Here is a 22,057-nt window from a genome sequence, read left to right as displayed (position 1 = left end):
CCAGGAGCAGACCTTGGGAGTAATTGAATCAGCAGCAGAGAATTAAAAAAAATGAGGCAGGGGGGAAGGGGCAGTTGACTAGGATGTAGGGAAATACAATAGCAATAGTAACTATGAAAAAAGTTTTGGAGCAAGTTTCTCTGATAAAGGTCTCATTTCTCAGACATATAGAGAACTGAGTCAAATTTATAAAAACAAGAGCCATTTCCCAATTGATAAATGATCAAAAGAGATAATCAGTTTTCAGATGAAGTAATCAAAACTATTTATAGCCATATGAAAACATACTTTAACTCACAATTGATTGGAGAAATGCAAATTAAAACAATTCTGAGATACTACCTCTCACCTGTTAGACTGACTAATAGGACAGAAAAGGTAATTGACAGATGTTAGAGGGGATGTGGAAAAAAGGAGACATTAATACAGTGTTGGTGGAGTTGTGAACATTTTGTAGAACAATTTGGAACTATGCCCAAAGGGCTAAAAAAACCATGCATGTCCTTTGACATAGCAATACCACTACTAGGTCTGTATACCAAAAGAGATAAAAAAAACTAAAAGGAAAAGGACCTATGTGTATGAAAATATTTATAGCATTCTGGAGGCAAAGAATTAGAAATTGAGGGGATGCTCATCAATTGGGGAATGGCTGAACAAGTTGTGGTATGTGATTATGATGGAATACTATTATACTATAAGAAATGATGAGCAGGATGCTCTCAGAAAAATCTGTAAAGCCTTGTAGGCTGATGCAAAGTGAAATATATTGTGTACAAAGTAACAGCAATATCATAAGATGATCAGTTGCGAATGACTTAGCTGTTCTCAGCAATACAACAATCCAAGACAACTCTGAAGGACTTATGATGAAAAATGCTCTCCACCCCCAGAGGAAGAATTGATGGTGTCTGAACAGATTGAAGCACACCTTTTTAAACTTTATTTTTCTTGAGTTTTTTTTTGTCTATGTTTTCTTTCATGACTATTGTGGATGTGTTTTGCGTTAGACTACGTATATATAATCTACATTAAATTGCTTTTCTTTTCAATGAGCGGGGGGGAGGGAGGAAGGGAAAAAATTTGGAACTCAAAGTTTTAAAAACAAATGTTGAAAATTGTTTTTACATGTAACTGGGGAAAAATAAAATACTGAATTAAAATAAAATTTTAAAAAGAGATAGCAGTTTTGGAAAATAACATGGAATGACTAAATTGTTGACTCTGGTATCCCATTAGGGTTCCACCTTAAGGAGGTCATCGACAGCAAGGTAAGATCCTTATGACAACTAAAGATTTACTGTGAGGTAGATAACACAGACATCATTATCCCCATTTTAAAGGTTGATGAAACTGATGCAGAGGCCAAGAGACTTGTTCAGTCACATACCTACTAAGGGGAAAGAGTTGAACTCTACATCTTGTGCCCTTTCCTCTATACTCTGGGGCCTTGCCGAGATGTGATTTTTTTTTTAATTTTTTGCTTTTTAAGTCTGGAATTATGATTTCATCAGCACAGGCAACTCCAGATGTGGAAATTGTGAAAACTTACTCATCTGATAGAGATCAGAAACTAGGATCCTAGGGAGTTGCTTGAGGCATTGAGTGATTAATTACTTGCCCTTAGTTACACAGACAGTATATGTCACAAATGGGTGCTACTAGTTGTTAACCAAAAGTCACAACTCCATAAGACATGGGTAGAAACTTGATTTATTAGAAGAGAAAGTCATATGCATGTGGGAACTCCTTATAATCTCTAACAGTAGGGCCCCTTCACATAGTATTATATATATTTTTTCAAAACTAACTAGACTCTCACCATACCAACAAACCTTTTATTGATCTGGAAGAAGGTTAACTGGAAAATGCAGGATATATTTCCATTTTTGTTGTTGTCTTTCAGTTGTGTAAGTCATGTCTGACTCTGACCCCATTTGGGTTTTTCTTGGTAGAGATACTGGAGTGGTTTGCCATTTCCTTCTCCAGCTCATTTTACGGATGAAGAAACTGAGGTAAACAAGGTTAAGTGACTTCTCCAGGGTCACACAGCTAGTAAGTATCTGACACCAAAAGATGAGTCTTCCTCACTTGAGGCCCAGTGCTCTATCCATTGTGACACTCATTTTACTGTGATGCTAATATAACTCTTGTCATCTGCATTTTGAACTTGTGCACAGATTTTCTTGCTAAAATGTGTAGGTACAGAGGATTGCTTATGAATTCTGCTGCTGTATATTTTTTTAAGATGCAAAAGCTCTTGCTGGTTTTGAAGTCTATGTGCACTATTTGAGAGTAAGTATGAGCACAATTCACATTCTGCTCATGGGTTATATGTACCCTTCACAAAGTGAGCAGTGAGGTATGTCAGACAACCAGTGAATTCAGTCACGCTGCCTTGTGTGCCTTACAGAAGGTGACATCCTATTAAGCTGTAAAAATTGTGAGTTGCCCATGGTCAGCAAATTAGCATTAGGTTGCTAAGGGAGGTTTCTAAGGGAGGACTAAAATGTCAGAAGTAGCCTTTCACAATACGGGGGTTAAATTGGTTTGTGTGCACATTATACATAATAGTGACTATATATACCATATGGGATGTGGAATCTCTCCATCTCCTGTTGACTCTGCTAGGTCTATACTGTGAGGTCTCTGCTCATTCCCAAAGTACATTAGTTACTATGGAAACAGTGTTAGAGGAGGCGGAGCACAGGCTCCCAGAAAGCTACAAATGCAATAACTGAGTTATCATTCTCAGCACGTTCTGGAATTTACACCATATTCTGAGGAATGAAAAAGGCCCTGTCGGATAGATGTACAATAGCACCCACTTGTCTAGCATTTTCTGCAATGCTTACAGTCAGTAAATTTCCAGCATGTCTTCTGGGGGACGCTGCCGACAACATTAAGAAATGTGAAAGTGTATAGTGGTGTTAACCCCACCACTTCCATTACAAGTGACATTGTACTCATTACTGGGCAACAGGGGTGCGTGTGTATGTATACACACATATAGGTGCAAACATTAATATTAATATGATAGATAAGTACAATATTAATACAATATATCATAATAAACAGTACTATAGTGTATAATTAATATACTAGATTAATATATCAACATACACTAATATATATAAATAGGTATTGCATTGGGGCAGGATAGAACCATGACCACACCAGGCATTTTGGAACCTCGCCACATACAGGGATGACTGTGCCCCAGCTGAAGGTCTTTGATTTCATCTCACCACAGTTACTCAGGAGGTGACAAGGAGATATTAAGATCTGGAGGCATCCGCAACTCTTGTCATTCCAGTGTGTAGCAGATGTGTTGCATCCTCTAACTGCCACATAAGACCTTTCTTTTGTACTGTATTAGGGAAGGGGTAGAGAAGGAAAACGCATCTAGTAATCTTTTTCCTTCACCTCCTTTTATTGACTGGGATCCATGATTCAGTCAACAAAAATGTATTAAGCTCCCACTACCTGCCAGCCACTGTGCTTAGTCCTGGTAATACAAAGAGAGACAAAAGACTGTCCTTTATTGTCAAAGAACTTGTAGTCTAATGGGGGAGACAACAAATAAACAAACATGTACAAACAAGCTGTATACAGGATAAATGGGAAGCGAGGGGGGAGGTAGAGTTGTCAATTAGTAATGGCAGCATTGATAGTGACATTGATAGCTTAGCCAACCAGTGACATCAGTGGGAGAGAGAGGGGTGCAGTTGTTTGTGTATATCCTAGTCACTTTTTGAGATCTGGTTAGTGTGTATAGTATGTATATACTAAACATGGTGTATATAGTGTATGTAGTATACATTATATAGTATAAATGTATATAGAGTATATATTAGTATAGAGAATGTCTATATATGGCTAATGTTTGTATGCATGTATGTGTAGCTGTACATATATGTATGTATACCCCACATACATATATACATACATATGTGTATATAAAATATAATATTTATATGAACTAATGAGAACTAAAGGGATTTTCAGTGGTAGGACTATTCAGTTCATTTGCCTTTTTAAGAAACTAGTAAAATGTAAGCTTCTTGAGGGCAGGGACTATCTGTCTTACTTGGGCTTGTATTTGTTTTCCTAGCTCTTGGCATAGTGTCTGACACGTAGTAAATGCTTATTACATGCTTATGGATTTAACTTGAAGATAGTGTTTACAAGTAGATCTGCCTTTCAAATTTCAAGTTTGGTCATGTGGCTTTAGAGCAGGAAGGAGTCTCAGAAGATGTAAATTGTTAACTATGTAATGACTATTCCTTAAAGCTCATGTTCATAAATTATTTCATTCCTTTTCAAAATTATTACAGGAACTGTAAACTAGCTTGCTCCTTCCCCCAACCAGAATGAGTCCCCCTCACCTAAAGAGAGGCCTAAAACCTGGATTGACCAATCAGGAGAAAGACATTTTTGGTCCAATTGGAGCTTAACCTACCATAATGTTTTGCAGACTCTGACATAAAAGATATGCTTTGCTCTCTGAGTGAACCCAAATGCTGTAATTTGCTGACTAGAAACATTCTTCCTCCAAGGACCAGGTGCCTTGAACTGTATATTATCTTGAATAATCTGACTTTTCTCATCTTGTTATTTTATGGACACTGTTATGTTATGTCCTGTTAGGATATCCATGTTTTATAATTCTATCCTATTAAGAAATTCCTTTATCATATTATGGTTAACACATGGAGATTATAATTTTGTCTGACAGAGGCATCCTGAACCAGGAAGGGAGGGAGAAGGAAACACTTCCTTGCTCTGAACAGATAAAGTCCTCTTCAATTGTCCTTTCCTTAAGCTCATTCTTATGTATGGACATACATGCATCTCTGGCTTTCAGAGAAATAAACATGAACATGCAGCCTAGTTTTGTTTGTCTTTCTTAGAACAAACTCTATAAGGTTGACAACAGAACTCAAATGGCTCCTATAATCTAGAATCTATAAAACCTACAATGGTTATTTCTTGCCTGTAGGATAAAGGTCAAACACCTTAGCATGACATTTAAGGACACAACCTGCCTCTTGGACCTCATTTCCCAAATCCCCTTACAGAGAACCTCCTCTCTGGTCAGGCCTACCATACTGTCCCTTTTACATACTGTACTCACTCCAAACTCCTGGCTTTGATTTTGTGCTGATTTCCTCTCGACTAAGAGGCCTTTTAGGGTAGCTAGTGGCATGGTGGATAGAGTACCACACTTGGAATCAGAATCATGAGTTCAAATCTGGCCTCAGATACTTATTAGCAGTGTGACCCCAGGAAAATCACTCAGCCCTGTTTGCCTCAGTTTCTCATCTGTAAAATAAGCTGGAGAAGGAAATGGCAAACCACTCCAGTATCTTTGCCAAGAAAACACCAAAAGGAGTCATGAAAAGTAGGACAGGACTGAAATAACCCAACAAGAACAAAGAAGCCCTTTCCCTCTTCTCTGTCTAAGGGCTGGCATATGACATAGGGATTAGATTTGTTTTGTTTGAGGCTGGAAAGTTCACCATGGTTGAAAGATTTCAGTCCCCAGCAAAGAAGAGTGAATTCTTAACAATTAGAATTGCCCAGAAGTAGAATGAGTTGACCCAAGGAATAAACATTAGAAAAGAATCTTTGATCTGGTCTCTTATTTGGAAAGTAAAAACTTCCTAACAAACAAGCCTATTTCAGATTGTGGATTGTTCACCTACAAGTTTATTCTTACTAAAAGTTTATTGATGAAACAAACCCTATCTAAAAATCTCCAGATGTTCCAAAGCAGTTTCCTTAATGTGGATTTCAGGTAATCACATTAATTGGATGGCATTTTCATTTAGCAGCTTGCATTAAAGTCAATAAAGACCAAGCCTTATTTGTTGGTTGCTGGCTACCAGAACTAGGGCTCCAAAATCTCACTCCCTGGGAAATACTTCATAAAGATGCAAATATGCCAGTTTTTCTTAAGTAGATTTGGCATGGAATATTCTTCTATAAAATCCTTCGACAAATGACTGTCAGGACCAGGGTTTGGTGAAGTACAATTTCTCATGCCCTTCCTCACAGCAGCATAATTCTGACATCCAGTGAAATCAGGCCAAGTAATTGTTGAGAAGTGCGGAATTCAGCCTCTTTGTGAGAAACACTTCAGGCTCTATCAGTGGAGCTCAGCAATTGGCATTAACATTTGTTGGAAAGTAATAACAACATTTTTTGTAATTCTCCAAGCCACTGACTATGGGAGTACAAACCAGATAATGAAGTGAGAAGCCGTGGAATTCATTTTAATGGTATGCTTACTGAGCAGTACTGAAGGTGGAAAGCTGCTCATTCTTGAAAACCACTCTACATTTCAAATAGCTTAGTAATGCTCACTCAGCTTGAGTTGATAAAGAATAAAATTTACTCGACATCAAAAGTCTCTAATAAAAATATCTATCGAACTGCATCATGAATTTTTGGTACAGAGACTGTGAATGTTACTAATCAAATATATTCACTAGGAATCAAAGGAATGAAATGGATGACAAAAATTCTATCTCCATTCTTCCTGGGTGCCTTCATACAGATTGTACAAACTATAGAGATCTAGCATCAAACCAAACAATATTGATGATAACTATGCCCATCCTTTAAAAAGGAAATTACTCTTCTGAATGGAAACCTGGCGTTCACCAGGCTAGAATAATAATGTTTGGCATAAACTGGGAATTAATTAGCATTCTCCCCCCAACTGTTTCAGAGAATGTACAAGTGGAAATTTTATCTCAGGATAGTCATTTCAACCCTCCCCATCCCCTGTCTTCCCCCCCACATCATGCATCGTGTAACATGCAGGTAAGTTGTTCCTCAATCATATAATGTGCAATCTAAGGTAGTGTTTCTTCAGAGCCAAGTTCTGGCCGTAGAATATGGAAGCATATTTCAATCCTCCTGTATTTGGCAGTGAAGTAGGCTTGGAGTCAGGAAAAACCAAATTCAAATTTGGCCTCAGACAGTAGTAGCTCTGTGACCTTGGCAAGCCACTTAACCCTGTTTGCCTCAGTTTAGTCATCTGTAAAATGGGGATAATAGGTGAATAGTAGTTACCTAATTTTGTGAGGATCAAATGAGACATTCATAAAGCACTTAGCATAGTGCCTAGAACATAGTAGGTACTCTGTGTGTGTGTGTGTGTGTGTGTGTGTGTGTATCCTAGCTGTCATCATCATCATTGCTATTGTGGGTTTTTTTTTTGTTTGTTTTTTGGAGGGGGGAAGATAGGGCAATTAGGGCTAAGTGACTTGCCTAAGGTCACAAGGCTAGTTTTTATGTTAAGTGTCTAAAGCCAGATTTGAACTAAGGACCTCGACTCCAGGGCCAGTGCTCTATTCACTGCGCCACCTAGCCCGCTGCTCCAGTCATTGTTATTATTAAACTGCTGATCCATCTCATAGATGCGAGACAGACCAATAGATAAAAAACAGAACAAAAGCCCTGAGTTAATATTAACTTGTTTACTGTACCTCTGTAGCATGCTTTAAGGTCTAGAGACTGATTCAGGAAAGTTAAGTCCTATTTTCAGGCTATGGATTAATTTAATAACACCTTTGTTTTAACTTTTTGATAACTTTGTATATACCTCACCTGTGAGACCCCTTGCCTGAATTCCCAAGAAACCATAGCTGTATAGATATGTATAGGGAGAAATGGGTTCCTTTGTACTGGTAACGTACAGATGAAAATGTTTCACAAATTTCAATGCAAAGCCATTAGATGAGACAGATTCCCCCCCCCCCCCCCCCCATTCCTACTCCTGCTTTTTTCCTTCTTTGCCCACTGAATTCTAATGCTTAAAAATCCCAAACACTAGCCATAGGAATTGGAAGTAACACTTGGGCTTTCCAATTAAAATGTTGGGAAGTACAAACAAGACAAAGTGGGGAACCTGATATCACCAACACACAAAGTTAGTCCCCCCACCTGCCTCATGTAAATGGGGAAGGTCAGATGTCCCTTTGTAATGCTATCTCCTATGAACTTATCTGAAGACCTTATGCTTGGCATGAGAGTTGATCTAAAGGCCTTCATAAGGCCTCTTCCCTCTAGAAGTATTTGGGATAAAAAGACATAATACCTGTGTACCTAGCTTTGATTCTTCCCTGGAGAACAATCTAGTTGAAATATCCATCAATAAATCTTGCTAGGTTATATGTTTTGTTCATAGGTTGTTTTCTGTCTTTTGGAATGCTTGAACACCCAACCATTTAGAAAGTATTTGCAACTAAGTGATCAAGAATGTATAGGAGAGACTGATCACCCCAACAGTCCCCCAAAATAAGCCTCTTAGACCTAGGACAATATGCACTGCAAGTTATCTGATGCCTCATAGTTTGAAAATCCCCCTTTTTCCACTTTAATAAAAGTTTAGTAGCTGTATCTGGACATGCACAATCAAGAATGCCATGTATCCAGGCCCAGACTTTAGTTGTCTGAAGAAATGATGTATGAATAGGAAATGCTGTTTTCTCTTGATAGGGGCATTTCCATATATACCTTAAGATACACCTTACTGGGGATAGTAGTTTGCCTTTTTTTCCCCCTCTTTTTTTTTTGAGGGGGGAAGGCAGGGCAATTGGGGTTAAGTGATTTGCCCAAGGTCATACAGCTAGGAAGTATTAAGTGTCTGAGGTCACATTTGAACTCAGATCCTCCTGACTCCAGAACCAGTGCTCTATTCACTGTGCCACCTAGCGGTCCCTACTTTCTTTCTTCCAACTCCTGTGCATTCATGGCTAAATGCCTCCTTTATTGCAGTGCTAACACAATTCCTTGCATAGAAGAGGGGCTTAATAAATATTTATTGAATTGAATTGAAACATGAAATTCAGTTACATTAAGACAAGCTTCTGACTATTGATAATTCATCGATTGGTCCTTGGCTTTTCCTCGGTTTTGAGTGGCATGGTGATAAACACATACTTGTCAGTTCAGACAAGTTACGGTTGATGTTATGGTTCCCAAAACTCCTTTTATTGGAACAAAGACACTATCTTTCAAGGGTATAACATCTAATTTTTTAAATGAATGGCAGTTTGGAATAAAATGTCTTACCTCAGTGTGGGAAGTAAGAACATGAATTAGCCTTTCATTTCAGAAAACTTTTTAAGCTGGGTAGGGAGGAGAGATTTTAGGCTTTGATGTAAACTCCTCAAAGACAACAACTGTTTTTGCTTTTCTCTGTATCTTTAGCACAATGCCTGTCAAAGAGTAAGAGCTTAATAAATGGCTTCTGGACACACGTGGTATTTCTTCCTTAGAAGGAATTTTCTATTTCTAAGGATTGTCTATGGCTGTGAACCTGTGAAGCACCCTTCCCCCCCACCCCCAACTTGTTTTCTTGAGTTGCCTTATTTTTGGTTAACAAACCCAATCAAGACTGAATGAATCTTCTAAAATCTTCTAAATAAACAAGACAATGAAAGGCACTTACTACACCATAAATCTGAATCGCATTTAAAATCTACTTTCTCTGTTTCTTACTACTCATGGCAACTTTTGTAGCCTGAATTAAACTCTATTTTCCACCCTCCCCTGAGAGCAGTTGGTTGTCTGAGATACCCACATAAAGTTTAGAGAAGCATTGTCGATCAGGAGTCAGAATCCATGGATATTAGTACTGGTCCCACTGTTTACCAGCTGTAGGACCTTCGGTAGGTCATTGAATTTCTCAGTTTTCTCATCTGTAAAATGCAGCAAGGACTATTTGGATTACCTTGCTCATGAGACTGTTTTGAGATTAAAATGCATTAACATGGAAAATGTTTTGTAGCCTTAAAGTATGATACATATATTAGTAGTTGATATGACAAGTTTTTGTAGAAAACAAACTCCAAAGACATCTCTTGGTTTTGCTAACTTTATCTTCTACACCAGAAATTCTTAACCCAAGGGATCTGTGGATAGATTTGAGGGGGACTGTGAAATATATCCCAATTAAAGAAAACATGTTAGTTCTCTCTAAATCTTATTGGTTTCCCTGGTGATCTTATGCATTTCATTTTATGCATTCAAAATATGATTCTGTGGAATCTATGAGTTTTACCAGACTTGCAAAGGAGTACATGACATAAAAATGGTTAAGAAACCCTGTAGTCTACATCAGAGCTTTTAAAAGGGGTAACAATTTGGATGCCAATCCAGGGTAAACACAATATTACACAGCAAAATGATTTTTCTACCAATGAAATGTTTACATTGGACAGTAGAGATTACTGCATAGATCTCTCAAAGGGATCCCAGAGGGAAGAATCAAAACACACTTGATTGTTTTAGCTTTGTCCATATACTTGAGCTTAAACACATTAAATCTTTCTCCACAATGATTCACTATGATATCTTTCTGGGGAACAGGAGTGAGCACCTCTGAAACTGTTGAACATTTGCTAAATAGGGAGTGACTAGTACACAATTATATCAGTCAAGTAGTAGACCTAGATAACTCTGCCAAAGTCCAGCTCCTCCCATGCTATGCACTTCTGTTGTTGTTCAGTCATTTCTGACTCTCCATGGCCCCATTTGAGGTTTTCTTGGCAGAGATACTGGAGTGGTTTGTCATTTCCTTCTCCAGCTCATTTTATAGATGAGGAAACTGAAGCAAACAGGGTGAAATGACTTGTCCAGGGTCACACAGCTAGTCTGAACGCAGCAAGAGGAGTCTTCCTGATTCTAAGCTCTCTATCCACTGCACCACCTAGCTGTCTCTACGTGCTACCCAGATGCAAATTGTGAAGGTCCATTAATGTGATTTTGGGGATGGATAACTTCAGGTGTGGAGTCCTATTTGCCCATCCCTATGTAGTATAATTTTCCTACATTTTTTTTTCTCTGTCGTGTGATTCAAGGGAAGAAACCCAGGCTCTTGAATCAGAGCTGGAGGATGTGGGTCCACATTGTGCCTGTGACACTTGCCTGTGTGACCTAGATGAAGTCACTTGAGCTGCCTGTGCGACCTAGATGAAGCCACTTGAGCTGCCTGTGCCTGTTTCCTTGTCTGTGGGATGGGGAGGCTACATTAGATGGTCTGTGCAGTACCTTCCAGTTCTGGATCTTGGATCCTATGATTTCATTGGTCCTCACTTCATAGACGCAAGCTGTAACCCCTCCGCATTTTGTGTAATTCTAATCCATTCATTCCCATAAATCCTCCACAGAAGACCTATGCAGTGTGTCGAGGAAGCTGATTATTTTAATGTTTTGGTGGTACTAATCTAGTACTGAGGCTGCCATCTATCATTCTCACCACACGGCTGCCCCTATCTTCTTTCCCAGGAATAAATATCTTTGATATATTTTTTATACTGCTTCTCTTGTACAAATTATCTGATAAGATATGATGCAATTGAATCAACAAACATTTATTAAACTCTTTGAAAAAAAATTAAAAATAGATCAAACACATTTTGGTAAAGGACAAACAGCTTCTATACCATAAAAGACCCTGAACAGATTAGGAAGAGGAGCCAAGAATATCTCATAGCCAACTGGTAACAAAAACAGAAAATAGGCGCTTGGTGGAAATATTATTCAGATGCAATATAACATACTGTGGGTGTTTCATCATGGGATTTCTCCCATTTTCCTGATGCCTTTTAAAATTTATTTATTATAATAAATATTATATATTATAATAAATAAAACAAGCCACACTTATATTTTCCCCATTCCTAACCATTGAACGCTCCCTTATCAAAAAGGAAAAGTTAAGCAAGCCAACAAACTCAGCAACTGGGCCTGATACATACACAATATTTCCCATTTATGGAGAAAGATGTATTTCATCCTTTGTTCTCTAGAAACAATATAGGAAGGATTTCAGCTGTCTTTTAATGTTTTCTTTTCCATTACTGTGTTCTTTGGGTATGCTATTTTCCTGGTTCTGCCTTCTTTGCAATTTTTCATTCAAACTTTTCCATATGAAAGTTTTTCTAGTTGAGTAAAAATAATTTGTATGAACTATTGACTTTTGCCTAACATAGGAACAGGAGATCAACGAGAAAACTTTTTTGTAGATCAGAATTCATTGCTCTACAAAGAGCATGCTTCATGTAAGACTTACCATTATAATCATGTTAGTTCTTAAGGACTACATATACCTAGTCTCTTCTGTAACCATCAATTTTTTTTTTCCACAATGTGATATGGACTAAACCTTTAAGGAAAATATTCAATGGTGTTAAATTTGGTCAGGAACTTTTATTAAAGCAGTCAATTATATCTTCCTGCTAATCCTCATTTCATCAAAGAACAACACAACGACCCCAAACCCTGTACGTTTATGGACATTTCTCAGTTCAATGACATAAAATGACATAGTATTTTAACTTGTGAAAACCTAATTTTATCTGTGGATGACATACCCATTTTAATCTCTAATGGAAGACTGAGACAGTTTTCCACCAGAAATTTCCCTCTAAAGCTTTTCTGCAGGTTAACAAGGTTGAAAGATATTTAAAATCAAGTATTGGTCCATTTGTATTCTCCTATTTATTGCCTGTTGCATAGCCAATAGAATCATCAGCCATGATTGACTCACAAATTCAATTTGTCATGGGTCTCAACTACTTTCAGTAGCATCCCCAAAGCAACCAAAGTCAATCCGATGTTTTCAGTGAGTAGTCAGCTAAAAAGAATGTACATATTTTTCTTTCCCTAGTTAATAACTGAATTTCTGGATATTTTAGAAAAATTAAGAAACAAAGAGTTTTAAATGATTTATTTGATTTCTTCACATGATCACAGTTATAGTTTTACACTGATAGGGTCTGTTACTACTTACAGACAGAATGCATATTAAAACGAAAGCACTCCTTTCCTCTCCAGAGTTACACAGTCAATGAATGAGTACTGGGCCTCAATAGAGCAAAAGCTTCTTTTGAGCAGGATGGTCTTGGAAATCTTTAAACAGTCTGCATTCAAGATCTAGCTCTAACAATTTTTAATACAGTTCAAAGCTGAATTATGGTTCTTAAGAGGAGATAGGTACTGTATATAACCTCAAAGTGAATGAATGCAGACTTAAGAGTAATACTAATTTACACACTATATACAAGTTGAGAGAATTATCTATTCCTCCTACTTGGTCCCATTTTCACCACCCCATTTCACTCAAAGTAATCTTACAATTGGTTCCTTTGTTATTGTTGTTAATATATATACAATTACTCATTTTTCAGGCAGGAAGGGCGATGGTATTTTACAACGAAAACAGCATGCTTAACTGTAGAAAACACAGCTTCATATGGAACGTCAAGTCAACATGTAGAGAGTCATTGTTTAGATATTTGCCAACTGTCTTTTTAGCTCATTTTAATGAGAAATAAGAGGCTTCTGTTGCATGCAGTTGATGATGGAAAAAAACTCTACACTGGAAGTCTGATTACTTTTCAGCGAGACGTACATTATATTAGGACGAACTTTATTTTTTACATTGATGTACATTTCATTCATAAACTTAAAAAAATACAAATACATTATTTGTTGTCCCAGAAAAGATTTTTTTTGTTGTTGTTACCAGCTGTTTTCCTTAAGGGTCTTGCCATGATGTTGTTGATTATGTGATCGCACCAATTCATGGGATCTGAAAAATGTTACTAGTGTGTCCTGACTCGACTTCTTCAATAAGCATGACTAGAACCATGCCAACAGCCATCTCATTCTCAAGGTGAGAATATTTAATTCTCTTTTGCAGCCCAACTTATCAATGTCTTTCTATCTTCCCACTCAAGGCAAAGACAGATGATGTTTCCATATGGCTATTAATCTGTGATTTGTTCTGACATGTTGGATTGCAATTTTATAAAAAGCAATGACATCCCAAAGACCTCTATGTGACTTTTGGGAAATGAGTTTGTTGGTATTTGTTACTTCCCAAAGTAAAAACAGGAGGCATAACTCTGATCTTTTTAGTCTATGATAATTCCCAAGGAAACATTTCTAGTCTTGAGCTTAGAAAAACACAAATGGCACAAAAGTTTGTCTACCTTGTTGACCCAACCCTTGGGTAAAATTGGAAACAGGAGGATAAAAAGTTCAGATGCTTCATTGTGAAAGCTTCAGGGGAAGGATAACTATTTAACCCATGTTAGTTGTAATTCTTCTCTTACGGCTTTCAATGGATCGTCTTCTGGCCCAGGTAACTCCCTAGTACAAAGCCTAGACTCAATACCTTGTAGGTAGAACTTCAGAACACACATGACAGTTTGGGGATACAAATGACCACAAAAAAACTCAGAACAACAAAGACAGCCCCAGCACCATGATGCAGAAGTATCTTTTGGTTAAGGGGAGTGGATGGTGGTGGAGGACAGAATTTATTTTTTTTTTTTTTTTTTTTTTTTTACCAATGCCACTTTAGAAAGAGCAACGTTGTACTCAAAGTTTCATATCTTTTCTGGAACAACCTAGAAATTACAATTAGACTCTATCATTGGTACAGTGGGATGAAGAAAAGCCTACATATTTTAATATGTTATCACTTTACTTCAACTAATTTTCAACAGTAAACACCAATATATTTTGCAAATATACAATATGTAGAGTGTAGCCTCACACCATTAACATTAGATGACATGCAGTACAATTCTAATTTCCCTTATCATAACATCCCTTCACTTGCAAGAACAGAGAGCCTCAAGGGAATTTGGACAAGTTCAACTTTAAGGTAAATGGGACAATTTTGGAACAGTTAATGGCAACTGGATAGCCTCCCAACTCAGCCCAAACTAAATCAAAAGGACATGTGTGCTACTCTTTTCAGAGAAGAGCAGTTTGGAGAAGATATCAAAGAAAGAAGTCTTACACACATAGGAAAACAAAAGTGGGCAGATTGATTTTTTTTTTTTTAAAGGCTAAGCTCTAGACGGCTAATCTTCCTAGAGGACAAATACAACAAAGTGCTCAGTTTGCAGTTTTGCTGATTTTGTGATAGCGATGGCATGACAAAAGAGGTGAGGAATCAACAAAAAAGAGGGGGAGTCACCAGATGCCTCCACACTGGCGGACGACCCAAGCGACGGGAACCAGGAACTTTTCAACCCAGAAGGTTTTGCTCTTCTCGTCGGTGTTGCCTCGGCACCAGCCCCTGCCACCAAATCTTTCGTGCTTTCCCCACTTCTCAACAGAGGGACTTCTTATCCTCCCCCCTTTTTCTTTCCTTTTTTTTAAAAAGGGGTCTTGCATTTTAGCTGGAGCAATGGGGGCAGATCTCTTGTTTCTACCGCTTAGGTGTAAAGAACTTGCAGCTGCAGAGGCTCAAAAGGCTGAAACTACAAAGTAGGCGCCATGTTTGACTCAGTATAGAATCTGGATGTGCAGAATCTTGGACGGGTTAGCAGATGGCGTCATCACAACACAGAAGCAACAATAGCACAGCTTGATTTCATGTGATGCTTTTGCAACTAACCAGACTATGAGAGAGAGGCAGGGGAGACTCAGCCTGCTGAGTACTGGGTACTTGTCAGCTAAGAAGTTGGATGGGCCACAATGATGAAACAGGTGTTTTGCTAGCACATGGCTACATGGAATTACAATTATTGTTGTTATTATTTTTAAAAATAAAAACACCACCCTATAATGCTAAATCCTAAAAGAAATGTCCTAGAGCAGTTCCTATTGGAAATGCTCTGGAGGGACTTCCGCCCATTGCAATTGGGAACAAAATGAGTAAGTTATGGTGTTAAGGAAGCGAGGATGAGTGTCTGTCATTTTCATGTTGGAGATGAAGATTTCTGCCATGTTTATGTGAACCTCTCATATGACTCGGAATTTTGGGTCCAATAAATCAAATGCATACAAAAGAAATGTGGATCATGTAAATTCACAGTTATTACAGCCTTTAAAGTGTCTAAAAGTTTTGTAACCAATACTCAAAGACAACCAATGCTTAGCTGGTCATCCCATGTTGCTACTGTAGAGCTGACTGCATCTTAACTAGTTTGCTTACCTGAAATACCAGAGCAGTTATAATACTGGTTACTTAGGATATTATTGTTAATAAAATAAGGATTTATACAAAGCAATATTGGACTTAAACAGTTAGATGCTATGTTACTTGGCACATTCAGTAATGATTGCTTAGAGATCTTTGCAAGTCCTCAGGGGACTTTTTTTTCTCTCTCTCTCTCTTTCTCTTTCTCTCTATGAAAATACTGAAACATCTGAAATTTGTTTCTAGCATTTAAGTTTTTGGCCTACTCTCTCACATACTACTCAGCTATGATGCTGTCTATCAAGTAAGTGGAAATTCCTTGTAAAATCTATATTGCTAGTTTTGTGGACTGAAAAGTTTGCTTTCCACGCACAAACATTACCTATACAGTGTGTATGTATATTTATATATATTTATATATATTTATATTATATAAAGTTTACTTACGTACTTTCATCAACCATATCAGGTCTACTTAATTTTTTGCCCATTGTCAATTAGAGCAAGAATGAAACAAAGTGAGTGTGTGTGTGTGTGTGTGTGTGTGTTTCTTCTTTTCTAGGTTGGGTTTTCATATGCCTGTAAAACCAACAGGGGCAAGGGAGCTGGGGGTGGTTTAACGTCTACTTGGCAGGTGGCACCATTTCAAGGCCAATGATGGCAAAGACTGGCCCAAACGCAGGCCCTCCCAAAGGTGGAGGTGAATGAAGCCCAGGCCAACAAGGATAAATTGAAAGGAATTTCATTTCCTAAAATGCAAGCCTTGTGAGCTTATGGGATTCAATCATATTGTCTGATTCCAGGGCCAAGGGAAAAAAAAAAGAAAACAAATCCACCCTGGGTTTGATATGCTGCTGGCTGCCTACTGGGTGCGCCTTTGTGTCAGATATCTGGTGCTAAAGTCAACAGGGGGGTCCAAGACCCCCTTCCCCATCCCCCCCAAGTCTATCTAGACGATTGTGCTGATGCCACTGTGTTTGGGCTTCGTGCTGGTGGGAGGAGGAGGGGCAGACTGCTGTCCATGGTGGTGCGCTGTGTGCCCAGAGTGGGCAGAGTGCCCAGCGTGGGATGAGGGCAGTGGTGGGTGGGCATGTGGTGTGTGGGCATGGGCCACATAGGGTGGGTGGGGGGGATGAGCCCCATGGGGGACATGGTGGTACTGGTGTGCGTGCTGGGTGTGCTGAGGTGGGTGGTAGTGGTGGTGGTGGTGGTAGGGGGGTGGATTCTGCTGCATGTGGCAGTACTGGGTATGGTGCGTGTGCACCTGGGCCTGTGTCTGTCCCTCGGAGGGGCCCTGGTGGTGCCCGGTGGACGAATGCTGAGCGTGTTGCTGATGGGAGATGACTGGTGGGTGAGAAGGGGGCTGTGAAGGGCCAGAGAGTGGGTGGGCCTGAGGAGGTGGCTTCCCTCTCTTACTACCAAACAGGGAGCCTAGGAGGGAAGAAGAATTAGGCATAGTCTGGTGTGGGCGAGATGGACATTCTCGGGTTGATGTAGCTCTTCGGCGCATGTGAGGACTGCTAATGATGGACCCCTAAAAAGGAAATTCATAGAAATAAAAATTAAAAGATCTTCAAGTATTTATGTCAGAATGAAAAAAAAATTTTTAAATTAACAAACTGATCATTAAGCCTCAGTTGAGCTGCCTGGCTCTATATATGTATGTATATATATATAGTAGGTGAGGTTTGGGTGAGGCCAGGCTCCTGGCCTATGCTTCCTCTAATAGAACTAAAGGGTGCCACTGGTAGGAAGGAGTGACCCTGCCAGATAGAGCTGGTCTCTGGAGAAGTGTTTTCTGAAACTTTCCAATTAAAGAGCAGAGAAATTGCTGTCTTGGGAAATTCTTTCCTGACAAGTGGATGCTGAGAAAAATATAAAAGGGAAAACTCAAATCTGCCTCGGGCTGACCATTATTGGGACTCTGGCTGCTGGTGGTTAGTGTGGTAAATAGACTAGCTGGGCTGCCTCCAACCTGGGCCCCTTCCCTTGCAAATCCACTTCTTTTCATTTATGTCTTTGGCACTCTCCTAACTGGTTCCCTTAGCTCCAGATCAGCTTTCGAGGTTCTAGCTCTTCTCAGGTTTTTAAAGGCTATCGTGGGTGGGATACTGGACAGCCTATGCTTGGGGCAAGTTATCTGGGTTTTAAACTTTATCCTACCTAATGCAACCCAAAACAAAACAAACCAAAAAAAAAAAAAAAGGTAAGAAAGGATCTGCAAGCTGAAGTTGACATGAACGGTAAATATAAATGATTTGAAGATGAATGAAATCTCATGAAATCCACAGTGAATTCATCTGTCTTATTGGCTTAGCTCCTCCCACAACCTGCTATGCAATTCCATGGTGTCATGACTGCAGACATTGAGCAGTTTAAACGCCAAAATAAGCGATGGAGATGGTTGAACATGGAAGTCAAGAGGTCAGCTAAAACATCCAAGTAGCAAGAACGAAGGGGGAGTGGCCTGTGAGCTGGGGCTGGTGGTGGGAGAGGGAAGGTGGGGAGGGGGGTGCTCATTAACCATGCTTGTGGGAACAGAGGAGACGGGGTTAGCTGAAACCAAAACACAAAAAATAAAACAACCCAAGTTTCATCAAAAACAAGCCAGTAAGTGGCGCTTGTGTTTTTAAGCTTTGTACCAGGACGGAGTGAGGAGCCCAGGCATGCACTTTATCTTAGGCAAGCAGGTTGTTAGAGGGCTATGTGTGTGTGTATTTACATATATATATTTATGTATATATAGGAAGAAGAGGAGCAAAAAAAATACACGTATATGAAATAAAGGTTGGAAAACGCACACCGTCACATCCGGCTAGACATCAGGCGCTTCCTACTTACTTCCATATTGCTGTCTAGCGATCCTGCACTGCTGCGTCGCCCACGCTTCCCTGCCCAGAACATGCAATACCATAGGTTAGAGACCGGACACAAGACCTGGCTGAGCAATTTCCTCTCTAGGCCTGAGCTGGCGCTGCTACAGGAGCCTCTAAGCGCAACTATGGAGGGTCTGGGCCGGCACTGAGAAGCTCAGCTTGGAGAAGCCTCCCAGCTGCAGGCCTCTGGGGCCCACGTCTGGGTCCAAGGGGAGGAGGACGCTCAGTGGAGAAGCAAATAGCCATTCAGGTGCAAAAAGGTAGTTTAAAAAAACCACACACATGTAAACAAAAACAAGACACAGCCCCGAATTTAAAGACCATCTCCTATACTCCAATTCCAGTCTCTCCAGGGGGGTGGGGCACAGTGGGCAGGAGGGATACCTTCACAATCAGGAGAATCCAATTCTGCCCAGATTCTAAAAAAAGGAAAGACCATCTTCCCCCAGATGTCAGCTACATCTGCTTTTTTCAAGGATTTCTAGGCAACTGAGGAGTTTCCAAGTGCTAGAATAAATGGGAACAAGGGACCAATAAGGAGATGGGGAAGAAAAGTGAGGCTTTTCTGGAAACTAAAAAACAAAAGAAAAAAAAGAAAAAATTTCTGTGAAGCTACTGAACCTCAGTGGATTTCATATATCCTTTTGGGGGGGACAAGTTAGGAGGAAACTAAACTTAATTTTCTTATTTTTTTTCTTTTGGAATTTTTCTAGGCCAGTCAAAATTGTAAGTGTCCCCTTTTGTTACAGCTCTGTGGTGTGTGCATGGTCGTGCAACATGGGTAGAGGTCACCTTGTGTGGCCCACGTTGGCCATATGGGAAGATGGAAAGGTAGCTGTTGAAACAGGGATCTGTAGGGGGAATCTCAGGACAAATCCCTCCCTTTGCATAAGGTCCTCTGAACCCTTAGCCTTACCTTTTCCACCCAATTTCATGATGTCTATCCCTCTAGGTTAGACCAGCAGGACAGAGCCTGGTTCAGGCCTTTAATAATTAGAAGCAGATGAGCTAAACTGGGATATTGACTCAACTTTACCCAAAGCTGAACCCCTGGAAGGTAGAACTAGAAAGCCCTAACTCAGAAGGTCCTGCTCCTTCTTACCAAGAGAAAGGAGTGGGTGAAATGTCTTACTCAGCATCTTTCCCCTTTTCAGCTATAAGACACCTAAGATACAGGAAGGCTGAAACTTGGCACTTTTTTTTCTTAGGTCAGAAAAAGCACAAGGAAAAATAATTCACCTTGTCCTTCCCTAACCTAACTGAGGAGAGAGGGGAGTCTCTGCTTTTACAATCTGAGTAAAAACCAGAGGAGAGGAAACGTACACCCTTTCCCCCTTTCTCCATCCCCAGCCCTCCTGCAGCTCAAGAAGGTGCACCTCAGTCAAGACAACAGGCTTAATAATTAAGCAACTCAGGGAGACTGACTCCTCAAAGAAACATTTCTTTCTATTTGAAATAAAAGTCAGTCTGAGCCACATGAGGTCTGGGAGATGAGAAAGGTTATCTTTCTCTCTGCCTTCTCGGATAAAAGGCCCTTCCAGACCTTGCTCTATACTCTACCTGGCTCCCAAAGAGGGAAGGAAAGTGCTCTTAATTTTCCTGAAGGAATGAGCTTCACAGTCCGTTTTTGCCAAGAGAGAAAGGATCCCTAGAGAAAACTGTTTGCTTCAGGCGAACACGTAGCTCTCCTCATGAACTCATCACAAGCAAGAGTAGGTAATCATCCACTGTACAAACAAACCAAGGCCTGCAGTTGGGAGGTTATCATGGAAGCTTAGGTTTCCTCCTGCAAAGAATCTTCCTTCCCTTCCAATGCTGATGAAGACTCTTTGGGACACAGCAACTTAGGTGTTTCTTCTTCTTCTTCTTCTCTTTCAACATACTGATTAGATTTCCCTTTATTTCTCTGAGCCTTGTGCCAGCCTGTGGTTACGTAGGTCAATGGGGATGGTCTTTTTGAGGCAGACTTTCCAAAGCCAACTAGTGAAAACATATGCACACATACACATTCATGCACACCAATATGTATGCAGAAATTTAGACATGTCTGCCCATGCATAAGCAAACATATATACCTCGGTTATGTAACCACCCACGTGTGTACCCTCTTTCTCTCTCATATGTTCATATGTGTGCACGTACCACAACCTACACGGATGCCCACAACTGGAAGTAAAATGTCCCTGACTCCATACCAGGCGCTCATTGATATCCTGTCTTGCTACCTGAATGCAGATTTGACACCAGCGTTCAGGTTTCTTAATCATCTGGAAGACCACAGATACTTCTTTATGCTGCCCAGTACATAGTAGGTACTTAATAAATGCCTAACAAAGGCTTGGAGTCACACAGACACCATACTATTGTCCAGCAGCCCTATGGGGGAATCTGGTCCTTGACTCACTTCTCAATGCTTCATTGGTCAGCATACCGACCAGATTGCAGAATTCAGCAATAGCCCCTAGGCCCTGTGCTGTTGCTGGCTCCATGTAAGCTATTCTTTGATGTAAGTGGGTGGGTAGTGGAAGCCTCCCTTAGCCTAGGCATGTGTCTGGAATCCCAGGTCTACTTTGCAGAGCAACCCAAGGACTTATGCGTGTTTCTTGTATAGGTTTTTCAGGATTGTTAGCAATATATGGTGAGTCCGGAAAGTCCTTCTCAAAGACTTTAAATAATGTTCATTATCTACTGAGTAAAGAGAGGTTCCAGGAAGGCTGGACGCCTTTGGTGGGGTTCTATTTTTCTTAGCATCCTCAAGGTTGGCAACCGGAAATAGCGTTTCTGTAATTGGATGGACCTTAGCTGTAGCTGGTGGGGCGATCCATGGAGGAGACTGAAGGGCTTCCCCCTCGGCCAAGGAAGGGTCGAAGCTGTCACCATATTCACCCCTTAGCTGTGCATGCTTTGTAAGCAGAGATGGGGTAACGCTTCTCCATGCTGAATGAAAGCCCTCAGCTTGGTGGCCCTGCATTTCTTCACCATCTCCACACTACCTGGAAAGGCAGATGCTAGTTTTTTGCTGTTAATGACTGAGAAGTCAGAGGACTTTTAATCATGGCTCTGCTACTTCCTACCCTGGGGAGCTCACTCTCCATTTCTTGACCTCAGTTTTCACATCTAGAAAATGAGGGAGGTGAATTAGGTGACCCTTAAGGTTTCTTGCAATTCTGTATTTAGGAACCTAGGATCCATTTTGTCTAGACAGGGGGAGCCTTGAGAA

The 22,057-nt window shown here is 40.0% G+C and overlaps 1 protein-coding gene across 6 annotated transcripts in view; it reads right to left on the bottom strand.

Moving 5' to 3' along the window:
* Window positions 1-11,374: 11,374 nt before the first annotated feature.
* The window catches only part of IQSEC1 (IQ motif and Sec7 domain ArfGEF 1), a 785,306-nt gene continuing 774,623 nt past the window's right edge, over window positions 11,375-22,057 (bottom strand). For 5 of the 6 annotated variants that reach the window (XM_069083774.1, XM_069083777.1, XM_069083779.1 and 2 more), the window contains 2 exons: window positions 18,803-18,852; window positions 11,375-17,495 (listed from right to left, as the gene is read on the bottom strand). In XM_069083774.1, the coding sequence (XP_068939875.1) occupies window positions 16,911-17,495; window positions 18,803-18,852 (635 nt within the window). In that variant the 3' untranslated portion in view covers window positions 11,375-16,910. The remainder of the gene's footprint in view (window positions 17,496-18,802; window positions 18,853-22,057) is intronic. The other variant, XM_069083778.1, reaches the window with a different exon arrangement.

The sequence above is a fragment of the Petaurus breviceps genome, unplaced genomic scaffold (assembly GCF_028583685.1).
Source record: "Petaurus breviceps papuanus isolate PSGF00001 unplaced genomic scaffold, PetGlider_PUasm1.0 174, whole genome shotgun sequence".
Classification (NCBI taxonomy): Eukaryota; Metazoa; Chordata; class Mammalia; order Diprotodontia; family Petauridae; genus Petaurus; species Petaurus breviceps.
The sequence above is the reverse complement of the archived record's forward strand: the minus strand, read 5'-3'. Positions and strand labels throughout refer to the sequence as shown.